Source organism: Meleagris gallopavo, chromosome 13 (assembly GCF_905368555.1).
Source record: "Meleagris gallopavo chromosome 13, MGAL_WU_HG_1.1, whole genome shotgun sequence".
Taxonomy (NCBI): Eukaryota; Metazoa; Chordata; class Aves; order Galliformes; family Phasianidae; genus Meleagris; species Meleagris gallopavo.
Window position 1 is genome coordinate 4344866 of NC_139416.1, and position 16838 is coordinate 4361703.

A 16838-nucleotide genomic window follows, 5' to 3' on the forward strand; every position below is an offset into this window, starting at 1 on the left:
AGACAAATGGAACAGATCAGTATCTAAAGGGGAACCATGTGAGAAAGAAGGGAACAGATTCTTTAGCAGGGTCTATTGCGATGGGACGAGAGGAAAAAGTTTCAAACTAAAACAGAGGACATTTACACTGGACATAAGGGAAAGGTTTTGTATCATAAGGATGGAGAGATGCTGGAACAGATTGTCCAGAGAAGTGCTGAATGCCCTATCCTTGGAGACATTCAAGATCAGGCTAAGCAACCTGTATCTGTAGATGTCCCTGATCATTGCAGGGGAGTTGGACTTAAATGACCTTGAAAGGATTCCTTCCAACTCAAATAATTCTATGATCTTAAGCAAGTAATTATGGGGAAAGAGGGTTTACTAAAAATTGGATAAATGATTTGTCTCACATTGAAGTCCCAAACCATTTGTAAGAAGTCTCCAGTGTCTTAGGTGGAAGCTGTAGCAGAAAGTAGAAACAGTAATACTAATGCAGAGAAGCAAAGGAGAATGTAATTTCCTGTCTAAATATTTCTCCACCAGTAAATTCATACCTATATTTTTTTTTAATTATGTAGTATCCAACAGGTCCAAATGCATTGGAGGTATGAAATTATTCCATTTTTGCAGTTCTTTCTAATATGTTGCCTTTGAATTCCATATCTACGTTATGTCATCAGTCATACATTAAAAACTGTGCTATCATTATGGAATATCTCTTAAGTCAGACGTGAAATATGAAGGGAAAAAAGTGATCCCTTCTTGTGACTTTTCTTTTTGGTCATTAGAAAGGCAGGCATATCTACTCATTTCATTCTATGTCTGGATAAAGCTTTTGTCTTTGATTTAAAAAATTATCATCACTTAATGGGGTGGGAAATGAAGCAGAAATGTAGTGACTTTGGAATATTGCTGAACACATAGCATTCTAAGAGCAAAGTGTCAAATACTGCATTAATCCAATTGATTGTGAAAGTAAATTCTTGTGGGAAATTGGCAAGCTTTTGGTTCCAGTGGTATAGCAAAATAGTTTTTTTTACTGCCTCTCTTTTGTTTGAGAATTGTCTGTCTTCTGCACCATTTATTTGTTACTGCACATAAAAACTTTTCGTTGCTTCTTATACTGAAAACAATATTGTTGTTTATAAGGCATATACATATATAATGAATGTGAGTGACAACTCTTCACGTTTTAAACCTTCATAACTTGCAAGATATGTTTTATGATATTATTTACTCTTATTTTGCATGTAATATGTAAGGTTAAACAAGAAAGTCTAGCAGATGTTAAGGTGAAGGAGACTGATGAAGAACTTCAACAGGAGAAAGAAGACGACCACTCATGTTTGCCAGAAGAGCAGCTATCTGGCCAAGGCTCAGTTACCTCTGGAAATGAGATAGAAATAACTGAAGAACTGGAATCAGAAGGTAGGAATAAGTGGCTATATATTTCTTTAATAAATCTGTCTCTTACATTTTCTTTTTTTCCTCTCATTTCTTACTAGCAGTGGGAGCTGCCTCATTATGAGAAGGTTCATGACAGAAATGATATTCTGGTGTACTTTTTAGCTGTAGATGGGTGGTGGATATGGTGGTGTTATTTTCATCCCAAATGGAAACTGTATTGTAATTGAATGCAAAAATATGGTATCTGACCCAGATTCATAAAAAATTAAGAGAAAGCTGGCTTCTATTTTGAATGTCTTCATATTCTCTCTTAGAACTACATTGTTATAAAGACTGTTTTAATGAATATGCTCCTCTTGTCTGCAGCTAATAGCCGGTGCTGATATTGGAAACCCTTTCAGACTGTGAAAGGATAGTGTGCCTTATCACAACTGTGACAAAGTTGTTAAGAAGCAGATTTATTTCAAGATTATAACAGCTGGATCACTCTGTTCCACCTTTGAGCTAACCTGTGTGTTAGTAAAATAAGCCATATATAAAATAGGGAAACAAACAGGATGTTAAAATTTTACATTGTTCTTTACAGCTTCTGCATAAGAATTCATTAGTAAAATTAGAAATCAAGATGTTGAATCCCTGTTGCATTTTTAAGCAATTTATTTTAGAAAGGAGGGGCCTGAAAGGAGGGGCTCTAGAAAGTAATCTACCTGTGTTACAGAATTACTTGATTTAAGAAAAAAAGGAGTAATTCTTTGGCTGTGTATGGTATTAAAGCTAATCATAGGAAAGCTACAAATTCAGGCCATATCCTTTATTAAACTAACTGATATTTATACATAAGTTCCTCACAGGACTTCTATCATTGTACTTAACAACTTTAATTTGGAAATGTTCATATTTTTTTAGAAAATAAGAACAACAACAACAATGTAGTCCACTTAATAGGTTGTCAGCTTGCCACTCCTGCCTTCCACAAGGAAGTGCTTTAATGGACACTATTGTACAGTGTTTATTAGGAGTAGCTAATATATCACTATCATGTTTTCCAGCAAATCTCAGGTTCACTGCAGACAGTGTTTTTTTTTTTTAAACAATTTTTTTTTTTTTTTTTTTTAGTAGATGAAGATGATAGATACACAGATGATTCCGTTGAATCAGAAACTGACAGCGACGACTGTATTGTTACAAGTCCAATATCCAAGAATATTATACAGGTCAGTTGGAGTGTTTTATGGCAATCTGCTAAGTCTAAGAAAAAAAGATGTCAAGCCTGACTATATGTTTAGCACTGGTATGGCCTCACCTTGAATACTGTGTACAGTTCTGGATTCCATAATATATAAATATATATATATAAATGAAGTTAAGTTACTTGAAAGCATCCAGAGGGCAACAAAGTTCATAAAAGGGCTGGAAGGCACTTCCTGTGAGGAGTGGCCCACTTGAGTTTTCTGGACGAAACATTGCTTGCAGGTTATCTCATTGCTCTCTGCATCCTCCTGAGGATGGAAAGTGGAGAGAAAGGCGCCGGTATTTTTAACTTCTGATTAGCCCTGATGTGCGCAGGCAGTTTAACTTAGATGGCCTTTGAAGGTCTCATCCAGCTTAACTGTTCTATTTTATGACATGATTTGTTTTTGTATGTTTCTGAACATTTTGGTTCCTTTAACTCTATTTGTTGTTCTTTAGCAACCTGGTTTGTTGTCATTGTTACCAGTGTTGTAACTTGATTTTTCTGCCAGAAAAACCTTGGTTCCCATGGCTGGGATTTCCATATATTATCCTTCCCTGTGTTGAATCAACCAAAAACAAACTGTAGAAAATTAGGAGATTTATTAATAATTACTGGTATCTTTCTGTGCTGCATTTGTTATGACCAACAAAATCTTGGAACTACAGATTTCTAATTAGTGTAAATCTGAGATCAAATTTTAGTAAGGACAAAATCTCCCTAAGCATATTCTAATATGAATGTCTGAAGACCTTTTTTTCATTGTTCAGTCCTCCTTCAGTCTTGTCTTTGCCACACTTAAGAAAATGTGTCTTTTTTTACTTCTGATGCTTTGAGAAAAGAGGAAAAAAAAAAATAATTGGTCAAGGTCTTTAGTAAATCTACTGATTCATCCCAGTACATTCGTTTGATTAAATGTTGTTAAAATTGCATAAGCTTGAGGCTGCTAATAGTATCGAAACCTTACATATGTTCCAATGCAGCCAAATAGATTTCTTTGACTTCACAATAATTTAAGAACTAAAGAATTGTTTTCAGAAAAGTTTGTGCAGGTAAAGTATCATTTCAGAGTACATTTTTTGTGCTTCCATTTGTGTGCATATAAAGTAGTAGAATTCTTTTGGCTTGTCCTAAAAACCTGCAATTAATGAGCATAGAGTATATGAAATGTATATGAAATATAACAACATAGTACCACTGTGGAAAATTTACTTTGAACAGTATTTCAGTAGTATAGTTCTTTATAAATATGGGACCACTTAGTACTTTTATAATATAATTTATGTAATGTTCACCAAACAATATTGAAAAGCAGACATCTAGCACTTGAAATTGATTGCAATACTTCTAATAGTTAAGACTTCTGGTCTGTCTTAGTCTCCTTTTAAAGGAGTAAGGATATACCATACTGTTATATCCTGTCAACCTAGATGTAATTTGATTTTTCTGTTTGTTATTTAAGTAAAGGCTGCTTGAAATCTAGCCAAGTAAATAGCAATTTAAGGCAATGCTTCCCAGGAGAAATATTGCATTATTTTTTTTTAAGCTGTAGAAGGGTTTTAGAAATGCTAAATGCCACCAGTTACATAAACTAAAGGGAGATAAAGAAGGTATTTTTGAAAACGAAACATTTTGAAAACATACATTATGTATAAACATTGCATTTCCATCTGGAACTTTGAGAACTTAAATGACTGCTACTCATCTCTACCAACTCAAACAATAATAATAGGGTTTATCTGTGCATTCCTTGTCATCCTCTATTTCATCTTATCAAAACCATGTAAAAACATTTCTGAGTAGAATGAGTTCAAGTTTCCCTCTTTGTAGATCTATTCATCAGGTAACGAAGGGCAAGGAGAGTAGACAGTAAAATTAAATCTATAGGCTATGAAGGCAGCACGTGATACAAATTTAATTTGAAAATTAGGCACCGATGTATTTGAAATTTCTAGTTTACCAAATACAGCATGTGAAAGTTGGTACTGAATTGATACTTTTTAAAAGATTAAAAACCAATGCCTTTTATCTTGTGAGATAAGTATCCTGCTGGTAATCAAACAGTGTAAATAAGTCTTGTGATTTTAAGTGATTGTTATGCTAATTATCCTATGAATCTAAGTTGTATGCCAAACTGTTTAAGCTACTTAAGATCATAGTGTTTCTTTTTTGCATGTTGCAAATTAGACAGTTCATGGTTATTTCTCAGATATGTTGATCATAAAGGGAATCTAACAGATTTTCCACTACTTAGCTGTACCACTTGCTTCTTTCTCTTTTCTTCTTGTCTATGATGTATAATTAATCATAGATTACTTCATTTTGTTTCATTTCATTTACAACATTTATGAGCTTCACTTTGTCGGTATGAAATGCTTGTCCCCTTCTTTCCTTTCCAAAGTGGTGTAATTAGTGTTAGCATCTTTTTTAACAGGCTACATAAAGTTTAGTGGCTGGATTAAATCAAGTCATTAGCATAATGTGCTATACAATTTGCCCCTATCTCTTTTCGTTTCCAGCACATCAAAGTGCCAGAGAGTGCCAGTGTAATTGGGCCTTGCTAGCTTGTCAGGTTCAGTCAGGCTGATGGCTGCTGCTTTTACTGAAAAGCTTCCAGGCATGATAATTAATAGAGAAAAGAAGTCTGAGAAATGTAAAAGTTTGGACAGTTCTCTATGAATATTTCATACATTTGAATAATCAGAAGTTAACATTATCAATTTGATGTATAATACGTTGATTAAAAGCCTTGTTTCAGATCCTCAAAATAGACATCAAATCTGGAAATTTACATTTTCTTTGGCATGGTCTTTATATTAAAAAAACCTCTTTTCTCATTCACTCCTCTTCCCTTTCACCCCTATGTCTGCACTTAATCTGTAGAGGAGGTAATATGGCATTCAGTAACCACAATATAATTTACTGCTGTCAGCTTCCAACTTAAAATATGCCCATAAGGCAATTACTGGCAAAACCAATTCATTTGGTGGTGGTCCCACTTTTTTTTTCTTTAGGTGTGTTTACATCTCTGTATTTCACTGCAGATACTGAGAGTGCATTATCTTGCACTCGTAGAGGTTTATTGAAAATTGTTATTGTCGGTTCATTTTACATCTCCAGGTTTCATTTAGATGCTGGAGTCTCTTAAAAACTATTAACAAGCATCAGCAATTGATTGTGATTCATCTGTGCGATGCAATGATTGTGAGAAGTTGGGAATATATAAATAAAGTTTATGTATAGGAAAGCTATAAATACTTTTCCTTTTATTGTGCCTTTTTTGTACAGTTCGTTAAATATTGCACTTCCTCCTGTGAAATATCTGCATTCCTTGAAGAAAAAGTGATTTGGGCATCATTTGCTATTTTAAACTTTGTCTTCCTCTACTCCTCTTTTAAACTTACTTTCTGCAGGAGTTCAGCACCGTCGGTGTACCTTTAGGGAGATTCCTGAGTACTCGGTGCTTTTCTTAAACTGACCCAGGCTGAATTTTATGGACCTAAAATGTTAAGGTTTTAGAATTTTGCAGTGTAAATGAGTTGGTATGATTGTATCTGCTTTATCAAAAATACTAATTCTTCAGTATTTTGTTAGTCTTGTCTAGATCTAACCTTAGCTGCTTAGTGCTTTTGTTTTGAAGAAACTGGAAAAGTAAGATAACTACCACAGTTAGTTTATCGAAACAAGAATGAGAACTCATGAAACAGAACTGTTTATTGAGGTAAAGTGTGAGTTATTTATTAAGATGTTGTAGTCACTATTTTCAAAGTGAACTGCTGGGTCTAAAATGAAAAATCAGCATTAGCTGTTCTCCATTTTTAAGATCACTGTGGGCTGTATTATGGTCCTACTGTAGTATGGTCACTGTTAGGCAGGAACTATAATAAAAAAGAGAAAGAATCCAGGACAAAATTCGGTGGTTTTTGCTGATAAAGCTTGAGCATAGCATGGGATTAGAAACTAAATGTGGGTTTTCATTAGCTGGAATACTTTACCAGGAACTTTTTTCATGTTGTGGGTAGTATAAGGGAGAGTCGTGTTCCATTAATTTTTATATTCTCTTCGAACAAAGCATAACGGGAGATTGGGAATCCTTCACAAATATAATGGGTTAAGCATCTAAATAAAAGAATAACTTTATTAAAAATATGCCACTTGTTGTATTTTGTCACTCTAACTTCCCTCTTAGCAAATGGAAATGCTGTACTGATACTTTGTTCCTATCCAAGCTTTTTTCCTAAATGGCTTTTATTTCAAGTAGAATTTTTTTTTAAATATATTATTGAAATCAAATCAATGTCTATGATCCACATAAAGAGAAAGAGCATCTAAAAGCCAGAATCCTGTCACGCTTGTTTTTCTGTAGGCTTTTTTTACATATTACTGTTACTTTTTGTTTAATCTTATTTCTGTAGTTTAAATGTTGATGAGTATGAACATAGCTGAACAGAATAAGTGCTCCTTTTTATTAAGCATTTTTGTCTTTTATGCTTAGTTAGCTAGGGATCATGCTTCAGAAATTGAAGATGTGTTAAAGCTTTTACAGAGCATTTGAATTACGGAGTTTTGTGACCAGTTGCTACTAATGTGTATCTAACTGGCTTTGAGTTTTGATCCTATTGGTATTTGATACTCAGTTATCTGGTACCATAACGTTGAGTGTTTAACCACTGAAGGAAAAACAAAAAAAGGAAGTGTCTTGGAGGGAGTGCAGTAGATAGGTGGGTATAGGTTGGTACAGGACTGCAACAGTACTGCTTTCATAGAGGTTGGTTGGGTTGCACTGAACCTTGCTGCTGTGCTTTGTAGTGCTGTGTTCTACTCCTAGCACGTGGCAAAGGCCAGAGATCCTATGAGGGCTGTGTGTGCCTTTCCCTTCTTCACAGCAAGTCTGACTCTAAAACAGCTATTAAACAGGGTGACAAAGAGGTCACTCCTTGTTTAAGAGAGCCCTTCTGTAATCCTATCCATTAGAAGAATGAAAAGGGAGTATTGCTGTACCCTTCTTTCTTTCCTCACATCTACACGATTATGAGAAAAATAAGAACATAGAAGATGTTCATCTTGACATGAAAAATGGTACAGAAAGAAGGAATATTGCCATAGACTAAGAATCTTGCCCATATTTCTTTTCCCTCACACTGAACCAGTTTCTCAGAAGTAATCACTGAAAGGTTTTGTTTTGGAATTCTTCTTATTTTTATAGGTATATCCAATTTCTCTGTTAGAGGAAATTTCTTACTAGACTTCTGTTTAAAATATTTGAAGAAGAATTTTACTCCTTTCAAAATATAATTGTGCAAAATATTGATTAAGACAAGCTGTCCATTTTTTACTTGAATAGTAACTAATAAATAAGACCAAGGCAAAAGAAAAAGCAAAACAAAGCAGAAAACCTTAAAGATTTAAATGAAATACTTCAGCCTACATCGTATAAGTGTAACTAGTTGTTTAAAAATTAATTCCTATCATATATTGCATGCTATGTATATTTTCACCATAGGCCATGTAATATGACTGACTTGTATTAGTAGTGAAATATGACATAGTAGCTATGCTGTTCTTTATCAGTCCTGCATTTTTATTTGCAATTTTTTTTTTAAGTCAGCTTCTGTTCTCCTTTCTGTATGCTGTACTCATGCTTAATATTAATAAAATGAGGGCTTTGTTTTTTGTGTGTTTAGCACAGAAGTAATAATAATTGCAACTTTGTAATAGTTACAAGTTTGTAATAGTATGACTGAGTTATTTGTTCTCTTCTGAGTTAACAGTACTGTCAATACCTGGATTTATCCTGCTCTTCTTAAAAAACTATAACATTCTTTACTTACAGTGTGCAATTACAAGGGTTAATTGTGTCAAAGAAGTTTAAGTGATGTAAAAGAACCACTTTATAATACAGGCTATGGTATTTGGAGTTGATTCCTAAACTATAGCCTGTACAACCTAGCTTGACATAGCTGCTAAATAGTTTGGGGCAAACAAACCTCAGCATATCACTTAAAACACAGATGCTAATACATCTGTTCAGTGCAAGAGGAAAAGAGTTGTTTCTGAAGTAAGATTAGACAATGGAGCCAATTTCATTTTTTATGCATGTGAATGTAGAGTGCTTGAGGTTATTAGTTGAAACTGAGTAACCTTTCCAGGCTTTCATCTCTTTCTCTTCAAATTTGAATATGAAAAGCATACTCAAGTCAAAGACCATCACTTTAATGACATTTGGCAGTCATTTGATTTATTAGATTTTAGAAAAAAAAATTCCTTTAAATATTTCATCATTCTATGCTAATCCTAGTAATATTGCCAGCTGAAGCCATGTACCTGTATTAGTGGAGACAGAATGGTGTGGAATTTTCTCTGTCATCCTAGTAAAATTTCCATGAATCTACTGAATAATAAAACAACCTTATTGAAATATTCAGATTTGGGTTTTTAGTTAAAGTGTCTTAGGATACATAATAAAAGGAAATGTCTTTTGAAAGGAGGGGGTAAAATTACTTCATCAAATATTGAAAGGGCTTGACAGCAATGGAAATTGTTCTATATGATGGATATTTTTACAATAGAATACACCTGCTTTTCAGTTTGATTAATAATATAATTTGCTTGGAAAAACATAGGCTATCTACATAATAAATTAGTGTATTGATTTGTGGTTCTAACACTGAATCTAGAATGCTGATCTTCTGAATGAAATTCATTGCTTCAAATGACCTACATTTACCATAAGGTCTCATTGAAATATTTACTAGGGGAAATATTTTTAATATAGTTGTGAACATGAAAAGAAAAAAGTAAGAAAATATAAATATATTTTTTAAATGTTTCTGTACTGCAAGGAGTTTTGTTTATTGTTTGCTGACTCTCATCTTCGAATGCTCATCTATGTACTTCAGTATTGAAATTGTAATGGCTTTTCTTTTTTTAAAATCACAGTTACCTATTGAAATATTTGTGACTCTACCTGTCAGATCTGACATGTCTACTTAAAGACAATAAAACTTATTAAAATATACTTATAATACAGACATTGCTAGGTGATACAAAACAATTTCATATAAGCAATAGAAAAAATGTCATTTTAGCTAAAGGTTCTGATGGAGACCAATTGGGATACTTAATTATCATATTGTTAATTTTACCATTTAACGGTATTTGATTTTACTGGACAAGTTCAGTGTATGAAATTGAATTCCATATGTACAGTGTTACTTAATATGCCCAAGTACTTTGTGATTTGACTTGGTGATTTTATTGAACTAATTGTAGAACAGTCTGCAGTAGGCATCTAAGTCTAAACGTTCTCCTTCATTGGCAAATGTCTGATACCTTGTATTACTGAGCCTATTTCAGGTGGCTGTGGGAACAACATACAGATGACTTTGTTTACAGTTAGAAATAATGGCAACTGAAATCTGTAGTTCAGATATCATTAATGTATGAAGCTAGCCCCAGCTTATCCTTCTCTAGCAGAGTATGACTATTTAAAAAAAAAAAAAAAAAGTGTTTTCAACACCACTTGTAAATCAGTATCTGTTCCAGCAATACTCTCAACTTCAAACCCTGGGGCTTTAGAATCTCATTGTGTCTATGTCAAAATCAATCAGTAAATGTTTATACAAAACACCCAATGTTTTACACGTGCATGTTTATGTGTTTTAGGTAACACTTCAAGAAATGAAAAAGAATTCTTATTTGTATTTTATCTTTAAATAGGCAACTGAAAAAATCCGGATTGAAATTATATCGCTTGGTCTTTTTGAGTCACGAATTGTAGAAGATGAAACAATACAACAACTGTTTGTAGAATGCAGGTTTTACAATTTCACTGCACACGAGACCCCAGTGTCACTTCCAAAACCACCAAGTGGACAGAGGGTTCACTATAACTATAGCAGTGGTAAGTATAACGAATTTCTAATCAGATTTATTTTCTTCTTTAAATTTTCTTCTAAATCAAAACCTATCAGTAAAGTCTATGTCCTTTATATGATAGTTGGATTTATTTGTGTTCAGTTGTATTTGTTTGGTTCCCAAATATTTTCAGAACTGTTACAAATTTTCTCAAGAAATGCTAGGGTTGCAACTAGCTAGTAAATAATAAACCACTGAATTATGCTTCTGTAAGAAATGATGATAGTACAGCGTGTTTAAGCATACTGCTAGTCTGGAATTTTGAAAAATAGATTTCATATAACTCAAAGTAGGTATGGTATCTGATGACACAGCAGGTGAGCATTCCCTATAACTATGTACAACTAAAACAGTTCAAAAGAGAAATTGGACTTGACCATCGCTTGGGATTATTCAGTAGTCCCTTAGTATGAACTTTTTGAAGTGGTTTATTCAGCAGTGTTTAATACTAATACCTTGTTGTATTCTTCGAATTACTTAATCTTGCATCCTCCATGCTGTTTTCTGAAAAGCACCTGAAAATGGTTTGTCAATACGTAATGTAATTTACACTAATAGCATCTAAAGAAGTGTTGTAATGATTGAGGAACAGCTCCTATTAACTAATTATTTTTCCAGCAATTCCATGGTATTTCAATTTACTTATTCATTAACTTTTTTTTTTTTTTTTTTTTTTTTTGCTATTAAATTCTACTACATTTAAGAGTCGGTCTGGATGCCTCATGTTGTCTGGAGCATTAATTAAGTAATGTATTTTTAACTGAGAATATCTTGGAGAAGATGAATCATTTTGCTATTTGGAAACACCACTAATAGAGACATTCATTTTTAAGTGGCTTTGTAAGTCATATCGCAGTCAGATCTTTAAAACTGTAATTCTGATTTTTAGAAGGAGACTGCAAAGATTTTTTTCCATTAACTTATATCCTTCTGATATTCACAAATTATTGAATTACCCCTAAGTTGAAGACTGTAACGCCCTGTAAATGTTGCATTGAGAATTTTCTTCGCTATTGTGCAAATACCCATATGAGGGAAAATATAGGATAGGTTAAAATGCTTTAGTTAATTTCTGTATCTTTGAGGAAGACACTAATCTTTGTATGGCTTTAGGAAAAACAAAGAACAAAAAGTAGAGAACACTACAAACTGCATTTCATTTGCTGAGGCTTACCTCCATTTAAACAAATGGGAGTCCTGTCATCGCATGAGACATATGAATAAGGCATCAGATAAATAAGAACTTTTAGCTTAACAGTATTCTTCTTGCTAGCTGCTGTAAACAATTATCCAAATATGCTAGACAGAAAGCAATTATTGAAATGAAATTTATAAAACCACATTGAAATAACACCATAAGCCAACAAAAGCAGTCTAGCACTTGATTTCTCTTCCTTTTAGAGTTGTCGTTGTTTAGCATGTAAGAAACATTCAGGCAGCATTAAAAAAAAGTTCTTACCCAGTCTTGTGATCGTGTTTTGGATATGATCTAAGTGTAATATTAGATTTTTTTAATTATTAACTCCACAAAGTACAACTTGCAAAACATAGTAAAGTTAGAACAGATAAGTTAAAAGTGGGAAAGAAGAACCAGTAATGAATAAGGAATGAAATTACAGCCCCTTCAGACAATTATGAAATTTAAATATATTTCAAGCTGTGATATTGGAAGACACTATCATGCTTTGCAGAGTCTGTAATTCCTAATGAATCTTGAACTGGTAGTGCTATATTGTACTATTTCTGCTATCAAAATTTGGCTTCATAACTGCTTTTTTGTTTGCTCTCTATTTGCAATTGTAGAACTGCTTAAACTTTAAAATTTTCTAGCAAATAAATATCAGAAAGTGGTTTTGGTCTTAGTTTCTCCAGGATTATATTCCACAGTATTGTAGTAATATTGTTATTATTTGTGGAGTTTTGTTTACATGTTGGTTGCCAATTTCTGCTTAAAATTAGCTTTGCACGTGGTGGGGGGAGGGGGGAGATGAGTCTCCTGTTTGATATTGTCAGTTGGAAAGCCTGCAAGATAACAGTAATGAAATCTGCATGTGTGTTTACTATAGCTTTATGGCATCTTTTGTTTAATACTGTCTTATCATGTCTAGTTAGAACTCAACATGTTGAATATTTGAGATTAATTGAATATTTTCTTTAATAAAAATGAGATTTGCATCAGGAGAAAGAAATGTGCTTTGCACTTAGAAGGAAAGCTAGTGTTCTAGGTTTTGCATAGAAAAAATATGTACATCCATAAGTATTCCAAAATCATTAATTATAAATATTTTTATTTTTTATTTGAGCAGCTCAAGTTTTAGACGTGCCTCAGCTGATACAGAAGACTCAGGTTTTTTTGTTTAAAAAAAACCAACAGATTGTTTCTATATCTGTTCAACATCTTTTGCTTTCTTTGGTTCATGTGTAACAATATGTACAAGAAGGCTTATCAAAAATCAAATCACTAATCAAAAAGCTTTCTCAATTAACATGTGATTATGTGGACAACCTTGAAGTACGAGTATAAGAAGACCAAAGGAGTGGTAAAATTTCATAACAGAAATGTAGACGTGCTTCACAGTGATTATTCCTTTTTTCCATTAGTGCTCAACACAATATGAGGCATTCTTTTATCGTTGTGATAAACTTCTATCTGCTTCATCACATGCACATTTAGCTCTGTTAGAAATTGCATTATGGAAGTAGTGTTCTGTAACACAACCAACTATGTTGTTATTTAGAATTGCAGTGATTTTTAGTAAGATTCAGGGATGCTGTAGCTTTTCAGATTGTGGTGCTGCTTTAGGATGAACTTGGAAATTATAATTTTAGATGCAAACGGTCACAAGTTAATGTTGAATGATTTTTGCAATTAACTGGATAGAAACATGAGATGTTCTGTGCCTTGGAGCAATCTTATAATTCTAAGTTCAAGCAGTACTAAGGGGTGATATGAAAGCAAGTTATTCATCACTGCGTAAAAATGTAAGTTCCTTTTTGCTATGGTTAATCATTTTTTTCCCCAGATGTGGAAGAAGTTCTTGTGTTGAATGTTTTACTTGCTAGCCTGAGTTCCACTGAGTTCAAACTCTTTAGATTTGTAAATAGATTTCCATTTTAAAATTATTTTAGATACAGGATTAGCAAACTTAGGAAATTCCAGTTTGAATTCTTCTGGGGAAAGGAAGAATCTGTTGATGTGGCTGCTCCTTTGAAGTTCCTTGGCTGTCCATCTGTCTCCCTGCTGCCTCCCATCGTTTCCTGTGATGGCCCCAAGTGTACTTGGCCATGAGAGTTGCTAGCACATGTGGAAAGTCATGCACTTACCCAAAAGAATAGCAGATGGCAGTAACAGCTTCTTTTAGCCTGTCCAAGAAATTAACCATGTTGTGGGGAGAATCTTAGGAATCCAAGCACCAATGCTTTGCTCCCTGCTAGTAGGGGAAAAGGTGCTGAATTGCAGATTGCTTTCATTGTATGGTTCAAGTGCTGGCTATTTTCTCTAAGTAACTACTTTCTAGTAATGATTACCTAAGAGTTGAGAAGCAGCTTTGGAGAAAACTGGAAAACTGGGAAAACTGGTGGCTCTACAAGATGTGCTTCCTAGAAGAATTCTTTGATAGAGATACGATCCTCTAAATTCCTTTGCAAGGAATAAATATGAGCCTTCTTATCTCTACTTTGTATATCTATATTCCATTACTCTGCATCTTGGTAAAATTATTAACTTTTGTTAAACAAATAAATTGGATAACATATGAGAGCATGAGATAATTTAAAGCTTTATACCAACATGTAGAGAAATAAACCTTAATTTATGTGGAGAAGGAAAGAGAGGTGGGTTGTTTCTTTCTTGGTTTGCTTTTTTACTACAGTTAAAGAGTTACTAGAGGCTCTTGAATAATAATAAAGATTATGGAATTTAAAAAGAGACAAATTTCTAACTCCTGCTGCCTTCAAAAACAAGGAAAAAAAAGTTCCTAGGAGCTATGTTTATTACTCAGAGCTATATTCATGCTACTTCTGTCCTCAAACATTTTTGCAACTGCTTTACTAGTTCTTGTAATACTGATTTTCAGTTTTCCCATACAGGCTTTTAATAATCTTTTGGAGTAGTTTAAGCTCTTGTAATACTTGTTGGTTGATAGCATGTGCAAGAAATAAGCAGCTTTCTTAATACAAGATGCCCAAAAAACCTCCTAAAAAATTTCTTAAAACTCTGTTTTTTATTATTTTGTTGTTTTTCCAAAGCAAGACTATTTATTTGCTGTAGGTCATATTAATGGTAAAAATAAAAAAATAAAAAATAAAAAAGAATAAATGCTGGTTCATAAAGGAAAACATTAGATGGCTTTCAGAGCGTTCACACATACTCCTCAGGCTGTGGATTTTCTTCAGTCCATTGGTCTAGTTGTTCCTCTTATTGAAATATTGTGGCAGGAAAGGAGGATTAAATTACTGAGGCTGTCAAAAAGGACAAGCATTCTGCCATAAGTTATCATTATCACTAGGTTCCACAGTGGAAGAAAATACAGTAAATCCCTTCAAATACAAAGCAGTAAAGACCACTGGCTTTTAAAATCATGACTGCTATTGCCATTAACAGAAAATGACAGCTATGTGGCATGCTTAGATGCTGCTTGTATCTTTTTTGACAGTATGCACATAAACCTGCCAGTGACATGCCATTAGATCACATGACCTTTCAAATTTGATTCTAGCATTATTACTTTTCCTTAGGAAAGACAAGGGAATTAGATGTTTATTTTTCTTTGTTCTTTTCTTCATGATCTTTCTTGTAGAAGATGAAAAATAGTCTGTAAGTAATTATATTAATTCCAATTTGCTTTGCAGTGATACGTGTGGATAAGGCAAATAATCTCGCAAGAAGAGAGTATCTCAAGTCTATACTTCAAAAGCCAGATCTAGAAACTGACAGGTACATATTAGCACAGAAAAACTCCATAAAAGGTCTTTATAAAGAATGCTTAAGGTTTGCCTTTTGGCTTGTCTTGTTCCTTGACTACACTGACATATCTAATGAACTAGAGAGAATTTTATTTCAGCTGGGAACATTACCTACATCTTGCAGTGGTGATTGATATGCGTTTCTTCCCTGGAGTAGGGTTGTGTGGCGTGGGATATCACTGTCTCTTTTATTGTTATGTTATGTGTTTAGTGCTATGTTTTGAGATTTTTGTTAACAATCTTGATTTGCAAGAGCGTGAGTCTATCATCAGCATTTTGTCAGAAATGAATTTTAAAACCGCATATAGCAGAGTAGTGCACCTTTTGCTTTCTGAATTTAAAGAATTAAGGGTGTGAAAGCTTTGAAAAGTATTCTTTAGCCCTAGAATTTCCAAAAACCTATTTATAATTTGATTCCACAGTTGGCTATTATATATATATACGTATCATAAAGTGTAAATTAGTCTTGTCTGAGCTAATAATAAAAGAATTTTTTTTCATTTTTTGAGTTAGCGTGCACATTACTTTGAGTAAATGAATAACAAATATTGATTCTATTTACTCTTGAAGGTAAATCTTAAAAAAAATAATTGAGCCATTATTAATTAAAATATAAACTTAATTTGCAGAAGAGAAAGTTTGTTGATTCTATTTGAAACGTAGGTTAGTTGTCCATCTCTAAAATACTTTTTATTCAATTTTATAGTAGGATAGGGTGATCCCTCTTCATTCTTTTTCCCTTCTAAAGCGAAGTTTGATGACTTCAGAAAATAGATTTTATTGAAATGGAGCAGGGAACTCCATGAAATGATCCTTGTGGGAATGGAAAATATCACAAAAAGAATTCTGAAGTTTGGAAATGCAAATGACATAAGCAAGCAGAAGGCTTGTTTTATCATATAGAATAGGAAAGTAGATAACGTGCTCTATTAAGAATTTAATGAAACAGAGGACAAAATATTCTTTTTTTTTCCTTTGGAGATAACTCAGTGAGGGAAACTAACTAGTCTTTTAGGCTGCGATTTCACCTACAAATACTGCAATGTCTGTACTAAATATTTACCAAATCTAATGTAGATGGATTGAGTTGAAAAGTTCAGACTTGTTTTGTTTAAGAAATAAGGTACAACAACAGCAGAAAGCTCTTTTTCCGGAAAAGAAGCATTCATCTTTTATTGTCACTATCATAGTAATGTTACTACATAGGTTGTTTTATTTGTTCTCACTGTGTGAAGTTTTGGTTCTGTGTTGACTAAACAGCAAGGCAGGAAGTCCATCAGTAGACAGTTCCCCACTTCAGCCTAGCAAGAGTACCACCAAGAAACAAAATTTATGG

At 33.4% G+C, this 16838-nt stretch overlaps 1 protein-coding gene across 6 annotated transcripts in view; it reads left to right on the top strand.

Moving 5' to 3' along the window:
* The window catches only part of RPGRIP1L (RPGRIP1 like), a 94379-nt gene that overhangs the window by 36220 nt on the left and 41321 nt on the right, over positions 1-16838 (top strand). For all 6 annotated transcript variants that reach the window (XR_014886050.1, XR_014886051.1, XR_014886053.1 and 3 more), the window contains exons 20-23: positions 1245-1410; positions 2506-2603; positions 10340-10523; positions 15389-15473. Coding sequence is in view for 2 of the 6 variants with exons in the window: in XM_085234649.1 (XP_085090775.1) it covers positions 1245-1410; positions 2506-2603; positions 10340-10523; positions 15389-15473 (533 nt within the window). In the remaining 4 variants the exon portion in view is untranslated. The remainder of the gene's footprint in view (positions 1-1244; positions 1411-2505; positions 2604-10339; positions 10524-15388; positions 15474-16838) is intronic.